The 24899-nt window shown below is 42.8% G+C and overlaps 1 protein-coding gene and 1 pseudogene across 4 annotated transcripts in view; one reads left to right on the top strand and one right to left on the bottom strand.

The window, feature by feature from the left end:
• TULP3 (TUB like protein 3) overlaps positions 1–24899 on the bottom strand; it is a 42894-nt gene that overhangs the window by 11270 nt on the left and 6725 nt on the right. For all 4 annotated transcript variants that reach the window (XM_060024123.1, XM_060024120.1, XM_060024122.1 and 1 more), the window contains 3 exons: positions 13032–13083; positions 3698–3857; positions 2807–2983 (listed from right to left, as the gene is read on the bottom strand). In XM_060024123.1, coding sequence (XP_059880106.1) covers positions 2807–2983; positions 3698–3857; positions 13032–13083 — 389 coding nt within the window. The remainder of the gene's footprint in view (positions 1–2806; positions 2984–3697; positions 3858–13031; positions 13084–24899) is intronic.
• On the top strand, positions 21752–22380 carry LOC132434379 (rRNA N6-adenosine-methyltransferase METTL5 pseudogene; annotated as a pseudogene).

Genomic DNA, 24899 nt, shown 5'->3' with positions numbered 1-24899 from the left:
GAACTCTGAAAACATGACGCTAAGTGAAAGCCAGGCATAAAGGGCCACACAGTGTATGACTGATTCTGTTGATACGAAACACCAGAATAGGCAAATCTGCAGACAGAAAGTAGACTGGCGGCTGCCCAGGGATGGGGAGTTGGAGGGAAATGGGAAGTGACTGCTAACAGGTATGAAGTTTCTCTGGCGTCAGACAACATTCTAAAATTGATTGTGCTGATGGCTGCAGACCTCTGTGAATATACTAACGAACCAATCAATTGTTCACTTTACATGGGTGAATTGTACGGTGTGTGAATTATATCTCAATAAAGCTATTATTTTAAAAATTCTTTGGTTTGTGAAGGATATTTCTTTCTTTCTTTTTTCTTTCCTAAAACGTTAACTTTTGGGGACGGGTAGCAAAACGCATAAAACTCTAGGGATCTCACTCTCATATGGATACTCAGTCCTACGTTTTCTTCTTTTTTTTTTTAAATTGAAGTATAGGTGATTTACAATGTTAGTACTATGCTTTCAAATGCCATATTTGTACCAAGAACTCAGTTCATGTGAATACATGTTTTAAGATGGAGATCAAGGATTTCTCCCAAACTTGTAAGACAAGCAAACTGGATCCCCACTTGAGGAACGTTATCTTCCAAACTGACACTTCTTAAGTCTTAGTCAAGAGAGCACTTCATGGCTTCTATGGTCCAGATGCAACTTGTTCAGACTCAAAAAGGCATTAACCCATCTGGTCCTGAAAGGCCAATTCTGAGAAAGAACACAGCGGTCATTTAACAGGGCAGAGTACAAGGGACAGCTTGGTATTTACAGTAAGGGATCAAGAGCTAGACTAAGACTCAGAAAATCTAGGTCTGCCGCTATTCAGCTCGATGACCTGGGGTAAGTAATCTAGCTTTTGGTTAAACTGAGAGTTCTCCTTGCTCTGGCTCCTCCACATCTTTCACTGTCTCTTGTTATAATAACGATAGGAAAGTAACAGAATTACCACGGCCACATTCATGTTACAGACAGGGAAACTGAGGCAGAGAAAAGTTGTGCTGCTTTCCCCTTTACCAGCCAGAGGTGGCAGAGCTGAGACTCCAAACCACGCTGGCTGGCCCCAGAGCTGAGCTCTAAAGCACGCCACACCCTGCCCCAGTTTCCGCAGATACATCATGCTCTATACACCTGATGCCTCTGCTAACGTCATTTCTTCTGCCCAAGTTTGCCACCTAACCAACTAGCGGTGTGATCTAGAACGAATTACTTAGCCTTTCTGAGAGCCAATTTTCTTACATGTGAAAAGGAGAGGCTGACACGTGTAACCCCTCACAGTACTGTCACAAATACTGAGATAAGGTATGTCAAGTGCCTGACAAGCAAAAGACATTCACAGTGTCAGTCTCCAGCCACTCCTGGGCTGACAGCTGTGCACAGGAGCACACGCACCCCTCACGCCTCAGCTTAGTCGCCACCTCCTTCCATGTGGTTCTTGTCCCTCTCACTGCCCCGCAGTGGAGTTGTATTTCTCCTGCTTTCTACTCTATACACCAAAATACAGCTCGAGATCAGGCCATCAGTCAAACTATCTCATTAGCCTTCCTGCTTCCAGACTTACCCACTCCAATTCATTCTTCATAGTGCAGATTAATTTTCCTACAGCCCAAATCTGCTATCATTCCACCTTAAAATCCCACATAGGTTCCTGTTACTCTTCACAGGAAGTCCACACCCTAGCTCGGCCTGTAACACCCAGTGTAATCGGAGCCCGCCCACCCCTCCAGCCCACGTCTCTCCAGGCCCCTTCCCACCTGTGACCTCGCGCTCCGCACTCCAGCCCTTCCGAGCTGCCGGCTCGTCTTCCCGCATCACACTCTGGCTTAGAAGTCACCTCTGGATCAACTCTGGGTGGGCGCCCCTCTCCACACTCCCTTGGCCATTTAGGTCCATGAAGCCTCAATCAGAACAATTGCTCCATGAGGGCAGGAACCTCGTTCACAATTGTATCCTAAGTGCCTAGAACAAGGCCTGATATATAGCGTATCCTCAATCGTGTTTTCTAAATGAATGAATATACGAATCCATTTGAATGTGCATCTATCCTGCCAGTCTGTGGTAGAACCTCCTGACTCACATATCCCAGTACCCAGCAATGCCTATGACAAAGCAGGTTCCCAGCAAACACCCAGGCATTACTGGCCGTCAGTCTTCTCATCTGAAAAGGGGATGCTTAATTCCTTCTCGCTATAAAATTAGTTTTCTAGGAAGGAGAAGACTACAGAGGACCTCTGAAACGTACAGGAATATTTATGAGAATAACTCCAACTGGCAGAAAGCAGGCTCTCATGGAAAAAGTATTATTAGTTTAAGGATATTCTGATCCAATTTGTGTTTCCACTAAGCTGGCTATTTATCTCTCCCTTATCACTAGAGGAATATAAACTGTGAAACAGAGGCAGGGTAGGGTGCTGAGGGGCAACTCAAAGGAACAGGGTGGGGATGACAAAAATAAAATGTCAAAAGGAAGGAAATAGCCGTAATAGTAGCTAATGCTGCTGACATTACACACACACACACACACACACACACACACACACACACACACACACACACACACACACACACACACACACACACATTTACATATGTATTTTGGCTGCATCGTGCAGCTTGTGGGATCTTAGCTCCCCGACCAGGGATCAAACCTGGGCCCTTGGCAGTGAAAGCGCAGAGTCCTAACCACTGGACCGCCAGAGAATTCCCTGTTTTATATTTTATGTAACTAACTCACTGCCTGAAAACTGTCAGCAATGCTCACCATGTTTCTGGAGAATCTCCTGGAGATCTGGCTTGGAAGCAGGGTCCCAGGTGCCATCTCCATCAGCACCTCCTTCAGCATCCTCCTCCGCGGCAGGAGATCCTACTGAGAGGACGTGAGGTCTGGTCTCCACGTCCTGAGCATCTGGCTTCAGGAAGGCAGCGGGACCATCAATGCCTAGGGGCCCAACAGAAAGAAGAAAGAAGAAAGCGTTGTCCACTATTTGGCCGGATGGTTTTGGTGTATGTGATCTAAGAAGCGCCAAACCGTTTCACTCCTTCTTTAACATCCACGAGGACATCTGTTAGCAGCGGAATCCATTCTACGATCTGGTGGTCATTTTATCAACACGGCCTGACTGCCACTAAAGTAAATGTACCTGATGCTGTGCTTTAGAAACTTAAGAACGAGACTGAAAGCCAAGTAGGTCCTCCGAAGTCCATCCAGATCTCGTCCAAACCAGGAGCCGAGGGGGCTAGTTTTAGAGTTGTTTAACCTGGTTCCTCCTTTACCCCGTCGCTGACTCAGATGTCCCTCTGAGTCCGGCTACTGGAAGAATGCGTGCTCTCTACCTGCTCCTGGCTTCATGGTTAACTCTGCCAGGAGGCAACAGTCGAGCCTGGAAGCTCCTCAAGTGGGCAGTTCCGGACACTTTCATTTTGCATCTAAAACAACAGTTCCAGGACGGCTGTGAACTTTAAGGTATCCTCCACTGATCAGACCACTGCTTTTATTCCAAATCAAAGGCCCTGAATGGGATTATAAAGATAAACGAAGGTACCTGGTAACGATGCTAATATTGTCCCTTTGGTCCACCTGAGAGTCCTCCTGCCTCCCCCAGGTTTGTGAAAACCACGCAGCAGCAGGCAGAGATGCTGCCTGAGTACACACCGTGCAGGATGACGCCGCTGCGCGGGGCCTGAGGCTCCACCAGCGGAGCGCGCTCCTCGCTTCCCCTCGGCTTTGACCGACGTGGCCGGGCTTCTGGGTTCGGCTGCACCATGAGTGGCTCCAGGCGCTTCTTTCTCTGCTTCTTCTCCAGCAGCGCTCTCTGGGGAGAATTGTGATGGTACAGCCAGGAGGGTGATGGTGAGATCTAGCTACTTCAACACATGCAGTCTTTCGTGGATCCTTACAAAACCTCTTGTAAATTAAATTTTCCCACTTAAGGAATGGGAAAATTGAGACACAGAGAGAGGTAAGGATTCATTCACTTCATTTAATAAATATTTACTAAACACCTATAAAAGATCTAAAATTATACAAATGTATTTCTAGCAAAGCTGAGACCATGATCTAAGTATATTCAAAAGATATAGTAATTAGCATATTATGATCAAAGCACAATCAAGTTTAAAATATATGAACACATATGAATAGGAGAAAAGATGAAGGAATGGTGATTTCTCTGGGTGGTAGAATATGGATGATCATTTTTCCTTTTCCTAGTTTTCTAAATTTTCTTACTTTTGTAACTGGAAGAAAAAGATAAAACTTGTTATCAAAAACAAAAAAAACTTGTTATCCACCGGGTGTGGAGAAAAGGGGACCCTCCTGCACCGTTGATGGGAATGTAAATTGGTGCAGCCACTATGGAGAACAGTATGGAGGTTCCTTAAAAAATTAAAAATAGAACTACCATATGATCCTGCAATCCCACTCCTGGGCATATATTTGGAGAAAAACGTGGCTCGAAAGAATACATGCACCTCAATGTTCATTGCAGCGCTGTTTACAATAGCTAAGACATGGAAGCAACCTAAGTGTCCATCGACAGATGAATGGGTAAAGAAGATGTGGTACATATATACAGTGGAATATTACTCAGCCATAAAAAAGAATGAAATAATGCCATTTACAGCAACATGGATGGACCTAGAGATTATCATACTAAGTGAAGTCAGAGCAAGACAAGCATCATATGATATAGCTTGTATGTGGAATCTAAAAAACAATGATACAAATGAACTTATTTACAAAACAGAAATAGACTCACAGAGAATGAACTTGTGGTTACCAAAGGGGAAGGACTGGGGTTGGGGGGAAGGATAGAATGGGAGTTTGGGATTGACATATACACACTACTCATATTTAAAATAGATAACCAACAAGGACCTACTGTATAGCACAGGGAACTCTGCTCAATATTCTGTTATAACCTAAATGGGAAAAGAATTTGAAAAAGAATAGACACGTGTATATGTATAACTTAATCATTTTGCTGTACACCTTAAACTAACACAACATTATTAATTGACTATACTCCAATATAAAATTAAAAATTAAAAAAAACTTATTATCCTCTAAACCCCAAACTATTTTCATGTTTTTGTTTTTGTTTTTTTTGCGGTACGCGGGCCTCTCACTGCTGTGGCCTCTCCCGTTGCGGAGCACAGGCTCCAGACGCGCAGGCTCAGCGGCCATGGCTCACGGGCCTAGCCGCTCCGCGGCATGTGGGATCTTCCTGGACCGAGGCACAAACCCATGTCCCCTGCATCGGCAGGCAGACTCTCAACCACTGCGCCACCAGGGAAGCCCTATTTTCATGTTTTAATCAGCTAAAAAGCAGTAAGTTTTGCTTTCTTGCTCATTTTTACAAAATTAATAATCCAAAAAATTAGCGCCAAGGATAAGATGGGAAAAAAATGGCAGTTGGAAAATTCCAATTAAAAACAATCAACTCTATGGATAAAAGCAAGAAAGAAGAGTAGGGTAGCAGGAAGTCAGGAAAAAAGCATGAGAGACTATCAGAAAAAAATCCAATGAGATGAAAAGGAAGGTACCAGCATATATATTATTTTTAAGCCTTGGCAAATAAGAGCTTATAATACATAGAAATTAACTATGCATCTGGGACGTCTCTGAACAGGAGAGTGTCAAGCCCCAAGCTAAAAAATTAAGCCATGATTTAAAAGCAAAGATATATAACCTACTTTACTGTTTCTCAGGCAAAAAGCCAACTGTTTACTTTTTTCATTGATACTGCTTTTAAAAAGTGCCACTAGGAAGAAGAGTTAATCTAAGGGGTGAGACTATTAGTAGGAAAGGAACCATTTTTTTCCAAAACTGGCCTGATGAAAGCTTGCAGTTAAATTCAGAAGACAGAAGAAATACACCTATTCTTTTTTACCCAACCCTGTGCATAAGGAAAAAGACTAGGGATGCTAAAATAATATGCCAAAGGGACTATACTGTCAAGAATGAAAAGAGAGCTTAGAGCAAGTTGGGAAAGAATAATTCGGGTTTTTGAGGTTATTTTGAGATCCATAAATTAATACGCACAGGTGGACCTTAATGTCCCAGGAACACTAAACACAGGAGGTTATAACGAGGTTCTCCCCCTGGAACTTGCTGGTAAGATTCTTCTAGCAACTAAGAAGTCTGTATAATGGATAAGAAGTAAACTAACTGCCTCAAAGAGATGGTAAACATGAAGTATAAAGACATGAGAAACTGTCGCATATTATCCATGTGGCCACAGCTATTTAGTCTCAAATAGTCTCATAACTGTGAAACAACTGGGACTTCCCTGGCGGTCCGGTGGTTAACACTCCGCTCTCCCACTGCAGGGGCACAGGTTTGATCCCTGGTCCAGAAACTAAGATCCTGTATGCCGCGTGGTACGGCCAAAAAAGTGAAATAAAATAACTGTGAAACAACTGATGAAACAAGAACACGAGCTACAGCGAATCCACTTTATTAAGATATGTAAAGAAAAAACTGTTGTACAGAAAAGGAGCATTCTGCTTGTGGTCTAGAAAAAAGCGGCCAAAGAGCAAGAATCTGACAGAATATGTCCATCGTGTCCGAGAAAGAGAGATACCGACTCTGGCAGACAAGCGCACCCTATCTACTGGGAAAGCTCCCTCTCTCTGAGGACAGGAAACTATCCAAGGCTTCTTCATGGTCTTGTTGAGCGAGCCCTCAGGACTATCTCCTTCTCTTTCCTCTGACTCCTTGCTTACCAATCAGCCTTCTCACTTTCAGTCTAACTTCTTGTTCTTCCCAAGAACAGAGCATCATAAACAGTAGCAATGGATACACACTGCACGAGTACAGAGTCCTCACTGTAAATGAGTAAACTGGCATCTGGCTTCATGACTGAGTGTTGTAAGTTTGACTGGTGTGCATCTGTTCCAGAGGACGATGCTGCCTGTGGTCTAGAAAAGGGGAACCAAAGAGCTAGATGTTACATCTGGGCTCACTGACAAAACCAGGTTCTGAGACCTGCAAAGGGTAGACTAGATCTGTGGCCACAGTGATCCTATTAAGGTGTCTGGTGAAGCCCTTCTCTATCCAAGTCAACGCTAGTCACACCCATTCAGATCAACAACTTAAGAAAAAACAACTCTAGATTCAAACTGTGAACCTCAGGGACACAGCTGCTATATTACTGCACTGAACACACCCTCCTGTTGTCCAAGTTTGTAAATAAGAAAAAACCCCACAAAAGGGCCAACTGCCATCTTGGTCAAAGCTGCCACCTCACTTAGCATTCTAATCAGCCTCACGTAACTGGGACGGAGGAGGAGAGATGTGGTTGAGTTTCAATGTAATGGTGTCAACTTATTTATGCTTTACCCTCCCTGAAAAGCTAAGAGTGCTTTAGATGAGGCTATGTAAACAAAGGACTCCCTACCTTTGTAAGGGGAAGGTCAGGGCAGTCAGAAAAAGAGCCAAAGGTGACTGTTTGATGCCTAAATACAATGAAAAATGTTGACTTCAGGACTTTTAAGTATCACATAAACTAAACCTTTAAATTTCCCAGCTCCCTGGAAACTGAGCAATAACTCAAAGAATCCATCTTCTCCAGAATCTGGTGGTAGGTCCTACTATCATTCCCTGAAGCAAAATATTGAATGGTAATACCAAAATAAATGAGGAAATAAAGGAGATTATCTTTGGGGGGGGGGGTTCCATCAAAGGACTCTCTATCCAATAAAATAATAAATCCCATGCAAGCCTCAAATTAATGATAGCTTGAGACTCCACTGATTCTCAATTTTCTAAGGACTCCCAGAGATAATGGGTTGGTTACTTTATGACATTCTTGGAATGGACTGCGTAACCGCAGGTACAACCACCAAGATCACAATGGTTGCCAGAGGTCTATCAGTTTGGCTAAAAATAATCAACCTTCCTGGCACACAAACAGAGATCATGGGAGGATGAAACTAAAAGTTTAAAATTGGACTTTTTTTTTTTTCCTGTTGCGGAGCACAGGCCCCGGACGCGCAGGCTCAGCGGCCATGGCTCACAGGTCCAGCCGCTCCGCGGCATGTGGGATCCTCCTGGACCGGGGCACGAACCTGCGTCCCCCGCATCGGCAGGCAGACTCCCAACCAGTGCGCCACCAGGGAAGCCCAAAATTTGACTTTTTTTTTGGCCACACCAAACGGCTCTGGGTATCCTAGTTCCCTGACCAGGGGTGGAACCCGGGCCCCTGCAGTGGAAGAGCCGAGTCCTAACGCCCGGACCGCCAGGAGTCCCTGAATCAGACTTCTTCAAGGACCGATTTGACGCACTGATGGCTGCCTCCCTTCGAAGGGTACTATCCATAGATGGGGACCCAGCCCGAAGGGACTGTGCTACACTCTGATCCACTGACTGCCAGACGGCATAAACATCCTCCACCTAATGTGCATTCCTGTCTGAGCAGCATCCCTGAAACAATCTGAAACTCTTTACACTCTGGAGGTAGCTAAGGTGTCACATAGCCCGAAAATATGAGTATCTAGTGACAGTAGTAAAAATAAAAGAAAATATACTCAGTGGGAATAAATAGTGGTGGGACAACTGGATATCCACGTGCAAAAGAGTGATTTTGGACCCTGCCTCATACCATATAAAAAGATTAACTCAAAACAGATCATGGCAAGTGTAAAACTCTTAGAAAACAACACAGGAGCAAGTCTTTGTAACCTCGTTTAGGCAATGGTTTCTTAGATGACACTCCAAGTGCAAGTGACAAAAGAAAAAATAGATAAAACTTTTGGGCTGAAGATGATACCATCAAAAAAGTAAAAAGACAACCCTCAGAATTGGAGAAAATGTTTACAAATAATATTTCTGATAAAGAACTTGGATCTACACTATATAAAGAACTCTTACAACTCAAAACCAAAAAGAAAGTAACCCAGTTTAAAAACGGGCGAAGGATCTGGATGGACATTTCTCCAAAGAGAACATACAGAGGCCACTAAAAATGCTCAACATCACTCGTCAGTAGGGAAACGCAAATCAAGACTATAATGAGACTCTACCTCAGACTCACTAAAATGGCTCTAATCAAAGACAGACAATAATAAGTACTGGCAGGAAAGTGGGGAAACTGGAAGCCTTATACACTGCTGGTGGGAGTGTAAAATGGTCAGTGACTGTGGAAAACAGTCTGGCGGTCCCTTGAAATGTTCAACACAGAGTTACCATATGACCTGCAAAGCCACTCCTGTTACCCAAGGCATATTAGGTATATCTTGGTATACCTATACTTGGGTAGATCACCCAAGAGAAATGAAAACACTTCCACACAAAAACTTGTACACAGATGCTCAGAGAAGCATAATTTGTAATGTGGAAACATACCAGATGTCCATCAACTGATGAATGGAGAAACATGGTCTGTCCACAAAACAGAATGTATTCAATAGTAAAAAGGAATGAATTCCTGATACATGCTACAACATGGGTGAGCCCTTTGCTAAGCCAAAGAAGCCAGGCACAAAAGACTGTATATTGTATGGTTCCACTTACACAAGATTTAAAAATCATTTGTACACTGTAACTGAGCATTAATAATATGAATTACATTTCAATAAATCTGTTCAAAAATCTGTATAGGACAAAAACAGCCATGTGTAAATTATCTGAAAGTCTAGGGTTTTTAAACATTCAATTCTAAGGTGAACTATCAGAAAAACGGCATAGATATGAAGGAAGTGAATTTAATCAAATCAATAACACTGTAGTGGATGATAAAAGAATACACTGAGAGAAGGGAAGTGGTCTCTGTGGAAATAAGGTAAGTAGAACTGAAGAACAGGATTCACCCTGAGTCTCTAGTACGAATGATCCAAGGCAGGGAGTGTCCTGGCCAGATATCATGTATCTCACTCTGGGCAGGTACATCCCTTTAGTAGAGGTGAATTAATTACACCATCACACAGTGATATTTACAATAAAGCTCATTTTACAAACTCCACTTGCTCTGATTTCGAACTCACCAGACTCTTCTAATGGGAAACCGATGACCTGATGATTCTGGTATATGGTTCACTAGCAATTAATAAATTAATCCCGACTTAGATTCACTGCTTATGATACTGGTTAGTATGAACCAATCCTCACGAGACTGATTAACTCTGGTTGCTCTCAGCAAACTACTTCTCAAGCTCAGACCAGTAACTCTCAACCACAGGGACATTCCCACAGCAGAATTCCCACACCGCAGGCGGGGTGGGGAGAGGGAGGGTCCCCAGCCCCTCCCAACTCCACTGACACTCACTGTCACAGATGGGAATGCTCCGTACCCCTCAGAGGTGGGGGGGTGGGGGGTGGGGACTGGCATGCCCTGGACTGTGAGCCTCCCACCAAGAGGCTGCCAGCCTGGAGGCCACAGTGAGAGCTACCGAGCCCTCCTCAAGGCACCGCCATCCACCCCAGCCCTAACTCCCACACTCTAAGATCCTCCCCAACAACCTGTTATTTTACCCAGTCTGACCTCGCTCCACACACGAAATAACTGGGGTTCACAGAGTTTGAGGACCTTCCTTAAAATCACACAGCTAATTAAAGGCACAGCTAGAACGGGAACCAAAGTCTGCTTCCGGGCCCAGCGCTGTATTCAGTATGTGGCGCTGCCTTTCCTGCTATAGGCTGTCTGACGGTGAAGTCCCTGACCCCCTGCTCTTCTGTTCACGGCAGCATTTCAGGGCTCTCATAGGATTCTCATACACTATTTAGCAACAAAATGTATACATCAGGTCCAAAGAGATCGCTTTGAATCTTTAAAAATTCCCATAAAATTTTATGTCTTTATATTCACTATCTCTGGTAAAGAACTAGCCAAGTAGAGGGAGAAAGACTTTTCACCAAATACCTTTTTTGTATTATTTGAATTCTTATTATTTTTTTATTTTTTTGGCCATGCAGCAGGCGGGATCCTAGTTCCCCGACCAGGGGTAGAACCTGTGCCCCCTGCAGTGGAAGCACTGAGTCCTAACCACTGGATTGCCAGGAAAGTCCTTCATATGCTTTTATTAACTATGTAAAACCATAACTTAAAAATGTTTGTACTACAGAAAGGCTCACAAAATCCCCAAATCCCAAAACACCACACACATACCACACCACATGCAGCATTCTCACTGAAAAGAATAAAAATTACAAAATAGCTGGGCCGTCTTTTTAAAAATCCAGAAAATTTACCTATACACAAAACTCAAAAACTACACAAAATTTAAATCTTACGTCTTATTTCATTACTTGGTAGATGACCCTAGATTTCATTTCACGTTAGTAAGGGATGTACCCCTGAGCCTTATAAAAACAAATCAAAGATCTAAACAAAAATCTAAAATCTGTGGTGTGTCTCCCTAAATACAGTCTGCCATGCAACGGAATGTAAAAGACAAAGGGCTCATCGAAATTATTCTGCTCTTGGGCAGGGGCGCCCCCCCCCCACCGCTGATAAATCTCTATCTAATCAGGATCTCCCTCACGATCCCAGATTCATTTCCTTCCTGTGTTTATCTGTTTTCTCAGTACTAGGAAGAATTGTTTGTTTCACAGGCTCGGCAGCAGTTTTACGCAATCAGGTGCACAACCCGAGCTGGCTCCTCTGCTTAGAGGCCACACGCCCTGCGCAGGGAGATGCAGGCAGCCTCCTGCAACTGCTGAGACGTTTGTGGCCGCTTCCTACCCTGCTGTGCAACGCCAGATTTGCTTAAAATGTGCCCCGGTCTCCTTAAAGGATGCCAGCAGTGGTTGTGAGGGAGCCTGCCTGTCCGTGAAGCTGCTACTGCCGGGCTCCCTGGGCCAGGACACCTGGAGGTAGGCAGGGCGAACAGCGCGCACCACCACCGAGCCTCGTCCAGAGGCGGTGAGGCTGAGGCCATGATCCAGGCCCGGGAGGCTGAGCCCAGCCAGGGAGGAGGGCAGTGGGCAGAGCAGGGTGAGTGGTGCTGACCACCAAGGCGACTGCCGTCACCTTGAAGCGGAGGGTCCCTGAAGACCACTGGGCCACACTCCGTTCCAGGCGCACATGAGAAGGCCTCCCAGGTGGTGGCCTAAGAGGCGGTGGACTTGGTGACAGGCCCCACAGAGGCACCATGGACACCAAGGGCTTGGGAGGGGCCCTGGAGGCCACATGGTCCCAGGCGTGTCCCCGTGGAGACCTCATAACTAGTTTGTAGTGATTCCACCTTTAAAGTAATTTACTACACTCCAAGTCCTGTTACGAGGTCCAACAGCAACATAAAAAAGCAAGACAAAACTTTGGAGGTATTTTTAGTCACCCACCACTCTAGACACTGACTGTTAAGGATCCTGCATCACAGCCTGGACCTACGGAATTTCCTGAATTAGAAAACATTCATATGGAAGTAATATATGTTGGGTGTAGGTTTTAAACTGACTAATCATTATGATCACATCATGTAACAGTACAAAACTGTTTATTTATTCCTTCCTTCATTCAAACATTTAATGAAGGATTACTATGGGCCCAGCCCTAGGCCAGGAACTTCTGATACAATGGTCATCATTAACAGACTCAGTTCCTGTTCTCATGGAGCTTAGTCTAATGGAGGAAATGAACATAAGTCAAATCAGTGCAAAAAAAAGATAATAATAATGCGTAAGTGAAAAGTGGGACCAGTGCTGTGAAGAAAAGTATTCTGTAGACAACAGAGGCTTTTAAGCAGCACAGTACCATTTTCAGATTTGCACTTTAAGATAAGGAAAAGGTCTTGTAGCTACATGAAATTACAGTGCAGAGAGGTGTTTAAGGCAGCAGGATCAAATTAACTACACAGAAATACAACACTAACGTTTTCCTAATTCTTATGACAGCTGCCAAGGGAGCTTCAGTGATTGTAAATCCAAGGCCAGTTTTAATGCTGATGTCCTCAAGGCATGTGGGTCTGGCCAGAGCCCGAAGTCCAGACCATCAGCTTCATGGTCAGTATAGCTGTCCTCGCCTTTCAAGAGAGGAGACTCTGCTCACCTGATTATCCAGTTTCAGCTGCCGAAGCTTCATGGTCTCATCCTCAAAGGCACTGTTAAAAAAAACATGAAAAAAAAGCATGTAAAGAGAAAATTCTTATAAAACCATGTCAATCTCATCTTTTCCATGTATCTAGTCCTTTGGGCTATTTGGAACCAATTAATTCTACCTTAGGGAAAGCACAGGTTTCTAGATGCTGCCCACACTGACTGCAGGTGGACATGCCATCCTTAATGCCACACATAGTCCACAGAGGACCTGAGGAGACTGAAATACCCAAAGGATAAGAAAAAGGCAGAGCACAGACCCCCATGCATGCGGGGATTTTTTTTTTTCTCTTTAAAACCATATACTGGGGACTTGCCACAACTACTGAGCCTGAGCTCTAGAGCCCGCGAGCCACAACTACTGAGGCCCGCATGCCTAGAACCCATGCTCCACAACAAGAGAAGCCACCGCAATGAGAAACCCGTGCACTGCAAGGAAGAGTAGCCCCCGCTCGCCGCAACTAGAGAAAGCCCGTGTGCAGCAATGAAGACCCAATGTGACCAAAAAATAAATAAATGAATAATCTATAAACAACAAATGCTGGAGAGGGTGTGGAGAAAAGGGAACCCTCTTGCACTGTTGGTGGGAATGTAAATTGATACAGCCACTATGGAGAACAGTATGGAGGTTCCTTAAAAAACTAAAAATAGAATTACCATATGACCCAGCAATCCCACTACTGGGTATATACCCAGAGAAAACCATAATTCAAAAAGACACACGCACCCCAATGTTCACTGCAGCACTATTTACAATAGCCAGGTCATGGAAGCAACCTAAATGCCCATCAACAGACGAATAAAGAAGTTGTGGTACATATATACAGTGGAATATTAGCCATAAAAAGGAATAAAATTGAGTCATTTGTTGAGACGTGGATGGATCTAGAGACTGTCATACAGAGTGAAGTCAGAAAGAGAAAAGCAAATATCGTATATTAACGCATGTATGTGGAACCTAGAAAAATAGTACAGATGAACCGGTTTGCAGGGCAGAAGTTGAGACACAGATGTAGAGAACAACGTATGGACAGCAAGGGGGGAAAGCGGTGGGGGGTGGGGATGGTGGTGTGCTGAATCGGGTGATTGGGATTGACATGTATACACTGATGTGTATAAAACTGATGACTAATAAGAACCTGCTGCATAAATAAATAAATTAAATTATTTAAAAAAGATATAAGCAACAAGGATATATTGTATAGCACAGGGAATTATAGTCATTATCTTGTAATAACTAATATAATATTGTAAATCAACTATACTTCAATAAAAAAGGAATATTAAAAGTTAAAAACATTTGCTAATTTGATAGGTAAATTGGCCTCTTGATTTAATTTATGGTTTTGATGACTTTAAACAATTTCTAAATAATTTTTCATGTTTATTAATTACTTAATATAGTGAGTTTAAACAATTTTTCATATTTATTAATTACTTAATAAAGTGTAGTTAAATAGGGACTACATTACAGTCTTGCATTTTCAGAAATAATGCTGAAGGGAATTCAGCACTATCTAGCCTCAATCTTTCATTTCATAGATAAGGACTAGTAGTTAGTCCAGGGAGGTTATATGGTTTGACCAAAGGTAAGACAGAATTATCACTGATTAAAAAAAAAAAAAAAACTTAGCACTGTGTCTGGAATATAATGAGTTTTCAGTATATGTTTTTTTTTTTTAATTATTTATTTATTTATTTATTTTTGGCTGCGTTGGGTCTTTGTTGCTGTGCACGGGCTTTCTCTAGCTACGGCGAGCACGGGCTACTCTTCATTGTAGTGCGCAGGCTTCTCATTGCAGTGGCTTCTCTTGTTGCAGAGCACGGGCTCTAGGCACGCGGGCTTCAGTAGTTGTGGCACACGGGCTTAGTTGCTCCGTGGCATGTGGGATCTTCCCAGACCAGGGATCGAACCCATGTCCCCTGCATTGGCAGGTGGATTCTTATCCACTGCGCCACCAGGGAAGTCCCAGTGCTAAGTATTTTTAATGTATTATTTTATTTATTCCTCAAAACAGTCCTATGAATTAGGTACTATTATCTTTCACACTTTGAAGATAAAGAAACAGACCTGGAGAGCCATGCAGAAGCAGACACTAATCCTGGTCCCTTTGCAAAGTCTAAATTACACCTAAAAATCAAATATATTCTACTTCTTTTTTGAAGCTAGCTCTAGGAGACAGAAAGTTAGATAGTCTATAGCATCTTACTAAGGCCACTGACTTCCTTTAGATCTAGCAAGTCATTTAACTTCCTCTTCAATAAAAGAATTAATAAAACACTATGCCAGGGAATTCCCTGGTGGTCCAGTGGTTAGGACTCCACACTTCCACTGATGGGGGGGCAGGGGGGGCCGTGTTCGATCCCTGGTTGGGGAACTAAGATCCCGCAAGCTGCGTGGCCCAGCCAAAAACAAAACAAAACAATACAAAACTCTATGCCAGTCATCACAGTAGACTGCAAGTACGGATGAACAGACAAGATTTAATACCGTCAGGAGACAGATTTGCTTGACTGACGGAAGTCCACAAAAATGGAATCAAATGACTGTCTTCAACTGATAAACCAAACCCTTCTGAATGTCTTTAAGCTCTCTCTAAAGTCTTTTCTATTTCTGACAATTTCCTAATTTAAGATTTTGTGACTCTTCATTCTTAGAAACAGTAAAGTATAAAACAAGGCAGAAGTGGTTCTCAATTATTTGTACTATAAATTTTTTACTAGGAGTTGATTGCCAGAAAAAAACTATAAATACAAAATCTTATTTAATAAGACAAATTCCATGGCTACAAAGGGAAGAATGGCTTTCCAGCATTTGTGGTAAACACCCCAAAGCACTTTCGTTTAACGGTTAACCACCACATTCCTACATTTTAGAGGTTTTATGCATTTTAATAATGCATTGCAACCTGGAATTTGTATACGACGTCCAAGGCTCTTCCTGACTACTAACGTGTAAGCAGATTTAATAACCCCTTAGATATAGATGTGGGGGTGCATTCTGGTTCTCTGACAGTCCCTTCTATTAATTCCTTTATAACCTTTACGTTTTAGAATAACAACAACATGGGCTTCCCTGGTGGCGCAGTGGTTAAGAATCCGCCAGCCAATGCAGGGGACACGGGTTCAAGCCCTGGTCCAGGAAGATCCCACATGTCACAGAGCAACTAAGCCCATGTGCCACAACTACTGAGGCTGCGCTCTAGAGCCCATGAGCCACAACTACTGAGCCCGCGTTTCACAACTACTGAAGCCTGCGTGCCTACAGCCCATGCTCCTCAACAAGAGAAGCCACTGCAATGAGAAGCCCGCGCACCGCAACGAAGAGTAGCCCCCGCTCGCCATAACTAGAGAAAAGCTCACGTGCAGCAACAAAGACCCAACGCAGCCAAAAGTAAAATAAATAATAAATTTTTTAAAAAAAGAATAGCAACAACAACATTGAGTGTTAAATAAATCTTCTCGCTTTTCTCCCTAATTTAAAAGAGTGACAAACGACAAAAATATCAGATATGTTATGTTTCGCCTCGACTTTGTGGGCCCCTATCTAGATATGCTCCGGATTTACTTACTGTTTTTAATCCTCATTCACGTATTTTTAAACCAAGCTTTATGTATACAGTGATAGATTATTAGTATCCAGTGAACATTAGTATACACTTGAAAAAGTCCTACATAAAATAACTAAGACAAAAAGTAAACTCACTGTAATGGATTAGTATTTTCAACAGCTACTGCTATGAATCTGCTTTTCCTCCAACTCACTTGGTCCTCTTCACTAAACCAGAACTGTGAGACCCTCTAGCATGGAAAAAAAAATCATTCTATCCCCCCTTAAAATGCTAAAACCTCTTCAATAACTCTAAAATCTGAAACACAACTGAAGTCCTCAAACATTTCTCTTAAGACCTCTAACAGTGAAGAAAACAGGTGTGTCTTTAATGCCTTATCCTGACACCACTAATTCCTTTCATCAAGCCTGGGCAAGATGAACAGTTTACATAAACAGGGTGGTACAATCAAAGCATCTGACCGGAACAGAAGAGGCACTAAAAAGATGCTATATAACTGTTGCACTTAGGTACCTCCTCTAGATCAAAAGTTATACTTTCTCTGTGCTCTAGTTTTAAATTATAACTTAGCAGAAATAATAAAGATATTTTATGTACTTATAATAAATCTGAACTAGCATTTCTAGTCAGACTGGAATATGATCTTACTAAACTTGCATTTTTTCCTCTAATAGTGTCTTTCCTTCATTTGAAACGAAGTTGTTGAATAGCAAGCCTAAACAAGCCTGGTTAGTAAATCCACACAAAACAAAAAGCAGTCCTATAGAGTAAAAGAAATGAAATTACTGTTTTTCCTCCCACTTTTCTCATGGAAAATTTCCTGTTTAATTGGTACAGGAAAAACCTTAAACATGTATCTTTGAGGAACACAGATCTATCACACAAGTGTGGCCCATGGGAATGCCCACAGAACACCATTCTCTTGGACTGCTCTCCAGTTGCTGATTAGCCACAGTCTAAACTGAAGATACCCACAAGGCTCTGCTGCAGAATACACACAGAGAAGTTTCTGAGAACGTGCTCGACCTGCCCAACTTTGTTTATGGGCACCAACCTCAAAATGGATCAAAGACCAAAACGTAAGAGCTACAACTATAAAACTTAGAAGAAAACGTAAGAATAAGTCTTCATGGGACTTCCCTGGTGGTGCAGTGGTTAAGGATCCGCCTGCCAATGCAGGGGACACGGGTTCAAGCCCTGGCCCGGGAAGATCCCACATGCCGCGGAGCAACTAAGCCCGTGCGCCACAACTACTGAGCCCACGTGCCACAACTACTGAAGCCCGCGCGCCTAGAGCCCGTGCACCACAACAAGAGAAGCCACCGCAGTGAGAAGCCCGCGCACCGCAACGAAGAGTAGCCCCTGCTCACCACAACTAGAGAAAGCCCGTGCACAGCAACAAAGACCTAATGCAGCCAAAAATTAATAATTAATTTTTTTAGAAGGCAATGAATCTACGTGAAGGGCACAGGTTATCAACTGTACTTTTCTTGCAACTTTCCAGAGTATTTAAATTTTTTCAAAATAAGAAATTAGAGGAAAAAAAGAAAACAGACATTTTGCTAGACGTCTATTTCACAGCCATGTACTGAGTACACTTAAAATCCACACGTCCTTTATTCTAGCACCTAAATTACATATGCAGTATTTCTAAGGAAGGCGGATGATATGAAACAATAAAGAAATGTGCCCAAGATCAAATATGTGAGAAACTCAGAGCCTACCTTAAAACATTACTCATTCGATTGCCGGTCCACAGCTGTACCTAACAGACCATGCTGCCAAACAATTTGAAGCATTTAGTAATGTATCAGTGACCTGCTAGATTCCACGATTATCCTACACTTTTAACATTCCTGTCAAGTTCTCTCAGCCTGCAAAAAATAAATAAATTTTTCTAGCTGCCAATAACAACATTCATTGCTGCTCTACAGTCAAGGAGTACTTCTTGCTGTATCCTACACTGTGCCAGATAATAGGGATGCTGTAACCAGCACCTAGCTGCAATCTGGCCCCTGATGCGGGGAGCTGAACAGGCTTCTTCTGTGGTTCTGCAGGAAGTCAACACTAATCCTGCCAGGAGTGCAGCAGGAAAAGACTTGCCAGATGAAGGCTGTGCGCAGCCCATGGCTTTCCTAACAGCAGCTTGAGTGAACACTTCTTTCGCTGACTATAATATTGCTTCACAACATGACAAATGATACTTTTCAGTCTCAGAAACTAGTTACAAGAACTTCCCTGGTGGTCCAGTAGCTAAGACTCTGTGCTCCCAATGCAGGGAGCCTGGGTTCGATCCCTGGTCAGGGAACTAGATCCCACATGCCGCAACTAAAGATCCCACGTGCTGCAACTTAGACCCGGTGCAGCCAAATAAATAAATATTAAAACACTTCTAATACTCAAAAGAAAAGCAAAATTACCAAAGAAACTTACAAACCTCAGCACTTTCTAACGTCACCAACATTACTAAGGGCGTGTGGTGCCTAGAATGTGGAGGATGTAAAATAAATGTCTGATGGATGAACTTTATAAATTATTTATTTATTATTTATTTTTGGCTGCATTGGGTCTTCGTTGCTGCACGCGTGCTTTCTCAAGCTGCGGCGAGCGGGGGCTACTCTGCATTGCGGTGTGTGGACTTCTCATTGTGGTGGCTTCTCCTGTTGTGGAGCACAGGCTCTAGGTGCACAGGCTTCAGTAGCTGTGGCACACGGGCTCAGGAGTTGTGGCTCACGGGCTCTAGAGCGCAGGCTCAGTAGTTGTGGCACACGGGCTTAGTTGCTCCATGGCATGTGAGATCCTCCTGGACCAGGGCTCAAACCCGTGTTCCCAGCACTGGCAGGCAGATTCTTAACCACTGCATCACCAGAGAAGTCCCGTGATGAATGAATTTTAAAGGTACATGAAAAACATTCCTCTTACTTATGACTTAATGAAATACTCTAACTAATCATCCCTTGATTTGACTTTGAAGTAGGTAAAAGATATTATCATCCCCATTTTATAGCTGTATGACTATGGAAAATAATTAATAAAATTTTAAAGAATAACCTGTTACCTTGCCTAATTATGAGAAATAATTTCAACAGTGGTTACTGTAAGCCTAAAATGATTTTTTTAAAGGAAAAAACTGTTACTGTTTTTTAGTTTTAAGCCTCAAATGAACCTTTCACAGATTTAATAAAATAGAACCTACGCTACTGGCTGAACACATACCGTAGTCTACTATCAGAAAGGTAAATCTCTTAGAGGCACAATCAATCCAGTTGCTGGGATGATAGAGCCTTCTGCTCTGTTCTTTTGTTTTCTCATTTATTTTCCTCTGTCAGTTATGTGTTTCATTGGGACAAAGTTTCAAACTATACTGTAGTATTGGTTATATCATATAACAGACCTTTAGTCTGTTTGCTGGCCAGAAATAGTCAGTCTGAGATCATTATTCTATATGACAAAAGCTGGCAGCAATGATTTTTAAACACATCCTCAAATTTGAACTCACTGCACTGTTCATTTCTTTATCAAAATGCATTTGAGAGCCAAATGATTAATAATTGTAGCACCTCCAAGGTGGCATATCGTCCCATTACACATTCAACTATATTTTTCTAACCAGATCTCTTGCACTTGTCAATCAAAATTTATTTTATTATATACTTCTGATAAAGTTTTTGTGGCAACTCCCTATTACAATTGCCAGAAAATCTTGGACTCAACAAACAATAAGCTTTGTTTCATCTACAAAGAATGATGCTCTGTTTGCTACATAATCTTGGCTACCATTGTTCCTACTTTGATAGATCAATTTGCTGTTAGCTGTTGAATACTGCTTTGACCCTTGAAGGATGTGAGGGTTAGGGGTGTCGAACCTCCTCAAGTCAAAAATCAGTCCCAAATCTGACTACAACCTTACAGCCGGCCCTCTGTATCTGAGGTTCCCCATCCTAGGATTCAGCTGACCAACCAACCACAGATCGTGTAGTATTGCAGTACATATTTATTGAAAAAAAGTCTGCAAGTAAGTGGACCCACTCAGTTCAAACCCATGTTGTTCAAGGGTCAACTGTATATTCTTGCCTTACCTGATCAGCTTAAATTGACTCTGATCCAAATTGCAAATAGCCCCTCCGTTTTACACTCATCTTTATCACCTGTAAATATTTACTAGGCGCCTACCGTGCACTAATTTTGTACATACAAGGGACTGAGCAACAAGAATGGACAATTGCTCCACTTCAAAATGGGCATTCATCATCTGTTAAAGAAAAACTTTATAACCTTTTTGGAGGGAAATTTAGCAGCCTTAACCAAAATTTAAACTCTGCATCTCCAAACATACTAAATTTACAAAATACTCGGCCAAACATACAAAGATACAGGTATCAACAAAGATACATATAACAAGCATTACTGTCTGTTTTCAAAAGGAAAAAACTGAACATGATATTCATGTCTGTCAATAGGTGAGCAATTAATAAGATACATTTATGAAAAATGATACTTTGTGGTCATTAAAAAGAATAAGATGAATCTAAAGTACTGAGTTGTAAAGCAATCTATGACACTTTGGTTTAAAAATAGGCTCAGGCAGGGCTTCCCTGGTGGCGCAGTGGTTGGGAGTCCACCTGCCGATGCCGGGGACGCGGGTTCGTGCCCCGGTCCGGGAAGATCCCACATGCCGCGGAGCGGCTGGGCCCGTGAGCCATGGCCACCGCTGAGCCTCCGTGCCCGGAACCTGTGCTCTGCAACCGGAGAGGCCACAACAGTGAGAGGCCCGCGTACCGGAAAAAAAAAAAAAAAAAAAAAGGCTCAGGCAGAGACGCGGAGTGAGGAGCTCTCAGCGACTCCAGTCCAATCTCGGCCCGGGGTACCCTGGAGGCGGGTCGAAGGCTGGCCGAGGACTCTGCCCACCGCTGGCGCGGGGAGGAGAGCGAGAACCGACTGAGCCGGGTGTACTTTTCGCACCCTGCGTTCCCAGGCTGGCCCTCAGCCCGCAGCGCTGAAAAAGGGGCAGGGGATCAGAGTTGGAGGGGAGATCCAGGTGAAGCAGGTTCCTCTGCAGATCCAGCGCTGTTAAACCCTGCCAACGCACACTTTTTAAAACATGCAGAAATTAAGGCTTAGGGAACTAGACAGTCACCTGCAACAAGTGGATGGATTCGAAAAGTCCAAGCTCCTTCTAGAACAGCATCCAACCAGGCCGCACATTGCAGCATGTATGCTCTATACAATTCATAACACACATGATGACATTGAAAATAAAGTGGTTGCAGATCTAGGATGTGGCTGTGGAGTGCTTAGCATCGGAACTGCAATGCTGGGAGCAGGGTTGTGTGTTGGATTTGACATAGATGAAGATGCACTGGAAATATTTAATAGGAATGTAGAAGAGCCTGAGTTAACAAATGTTGACATGGTTCAGTGTGATGTGTGCTCATTATCTAACAGAATGTCCAAGTCATTCGATACAGTAATTATGAATCCTCCCTTCGGGACCAAAAATAATAAAGGGACAGATATGGCCTTTCTGAAGACTGCTTTGGAAATGGCAAGAACAGCAGTATATTCTTTACACAAATCCTCACTAGAGAACATATTCAAAAGAAAGCTGCAGAACAGAAAATCAAGATAGATATTATTGCGGAGCTAAGATATGACCTGCTGGCATCATACAAGTTTCATAAAAGAAAATCGGTGGACATTGAAGTGGACCTAATTTGGTTTTCTTTTTAAAAGCCTCCAAAGAGAGAAGCAGCTTAAAATCTAATTAAAATGTTTACTAAAAAAAAAAGGCTCAACAGTTTTTCAACAAACGATCCTAGGGCAACTGGATATCCACATGCAGAAGGATGAATCTGGACCTCTACCTCACAGCATACATAAAAATTAACTCAAAATGGATCAAAGACCTAAATATAAGAGCTACAACTTTGAAACCCTTAGAACACAGGAGTAAATCTTTGTAGGCTTGGGCTAGGCACTGACTTCTTAGACACGACACCAAAAGCAAAAGGAATAAAGAGAAAAATTAACTAATTGGACTACGTGTACATCAAAATAAAAAACATTCACATGTCAAATGACACTATCAGCAATTGAAAATACTATCTATAGATGAGATAATATTTGCAAAACGTTTATCTGATAGGCACTTGCATCCAGAATATATATAGAACTCTTACAATTAAGTAATAAAAAGACAAATAACCCAATTAAAACTGGGCGAAGTAAATGAATAAACATTTCTCTAAAGATACAGGAGTGACCAATAAACACATGAAAAAAATGCTTCATAGGGACTTCCTTGGTGGTGCAGTGGTTAAGAATCCACCTGACAGGGCTTCCCTGGTGGCGCAGTGGTTGAGAGTCCGCCTGCCGATGCAGGGGACGCGGGTTCGTGCCCCAGTCCGGGAAGATCCCACATGCCGCGGAGCGGCTGGGCCCGTGAGCCTTGGCCGCTGAGCCTGCGCGTCCGGAGCCTGTGTTCCGCAGTGGGAGAGGCCACAGCAGTGAGAGGCCCGCATACCGCAAAAAAAAAAAAAAAAAAAAAAGAATCCGCCTGACAATGCAGGGGACACGGGTTCGAGCCCTGGTCCGGGAAGATCCCACAAGCCACGGAGCCCGTGCGCAACAACTACTGAGCCTGCGCTCTAGAGCCCGCGAGCCACTACTGAGCCCGCCTGCCACATCTACTGCGGCCCGCACGCCTAGAGCCCAAGCCCTGCAGCAGGAGAAGCCCGCGCACAGCAAGGAAGAGTAGCCTCCACTCGCCGCAACGAGAAAGCCTGCGCAGCCACGAAGACCCAACGCAACAAAAATAAATAAATAAATAATAAAAAAACCTTCATATTATTCATCGTTAGGGAAACAAATCAAAACCACAATGAGATGCTATTTCACATCCACTAGGACAACAATAATGAAAAAGACAGACAATAACAAGCATTGGTGAGGATGCAGAGAAACTTGGTGGTAGTCCCATAAACTGCCGCAGCCATTCTGGAAAGCAGTCTGATAGTTCCTCAAGCTGTACAACAGTCACCACATGACCCGACAGCCCTACTTGGATGTATACGCAAGAGAAGTGAGAATACATGTTCTCACAAAGACCTGGACACGAGTGGTCATATAGCAGTATTACTCGGTATAGCCAAAAAGTGGCAACAACTCAAATGCCCATCAATTAACTGAATGAACAAACAAAACGTGGCGTAGCCATACAAGAGAATATTATTCAGCAATAAAAAGGAATGAAGTACTGATATATGCAGCACATGATAGCATGAATGAACCGCAGAAACATTTTGCTAAGTCACAGTCACAGGATCCAGTCACAAAATACCACGTATCGTACAATTCCACTTATATGAAATGTCCAGAGGAGGCCAGTCCGTAGAGGTAGAAAGTAGATTAGTGGCTGTCTTGGGCTAGGAGTAGGGGAGGGGACAAGGGAATGACTGTAAATGGGCAGGTTTCTTTGGTGGGGGGGTGTGTATGATGGGAACGTCCTAAGATTAGATTTTGGTAATAGTTGCAAAACTCTGCAAACACGCTAAGAACTACTGAATTGCATACTTAAAATGGGTGTATTTTTCAGTATGTAAATTATACCTCAATATAGCTATTAAAAATAAGGTACAGTAATATATACTGTATTTTCAGTATATAAAGATTATATTTTTCCAAGTGGGGGAAAAAAAAAAAAAGATGTGTGTGATGTCCACAGGCACAGAACTCCAGGATATACACAAACTGTCAACAAGTCACCTCAAAGGTAGGGTATCAAAAAACCCTTCTTTTCCAAACCAGACATTTTTGAGAGTAAAAGAGTATGAGTAATTATACATTTATAATTATAATTAGTAATTACAACAGCAGCTGTAATCAGAGACAAGAGTAGTGAAACAGGAAAGCTTTCCATACCCCACGTTTTACTTTTGTGATTTCACAGAACCAGTCACTAGTCATTACTTCCCTCCAACTTATGGACATATAAATAGCCTTTAAAGTCTAATTGTATATCTAATAACCTATTATTGGCACACTGATGTTTATGTCGCTTTGTTCAGGCAATATTTCCATCAAAGTGCCTCTAACAGCCGAAGAGAGTGATTTCATAGGGAAAGGAGGGGAAGTATAGCCCAAAGAAACCATCTACAATACTCTATCTTTAGAACCTCAAGTTTTACCCTGAAAATTAATTTAACTTTGCATTCTACATTACATTATTACTGGCTCTATTTTAACAAAAA

The sequence above is a fragment of the Delphinus delphis genome, chromosome 11 (assembly GCF_949987515.2).
Source record: "Delphinus delphis chromosome 11, mDelDel1.2, whole genome shotgun sequence".
Taxonomy (NCBI): domain Eukaryota; kingdom Metazoa; phylum Chordata; class Mammalia; order Artiodactyla; family Delphinidae; genus Delphinus; species Delphinus delphis.
This window is presented reverse-complemented; position numbering and strand designations above follow the sequence as displayed.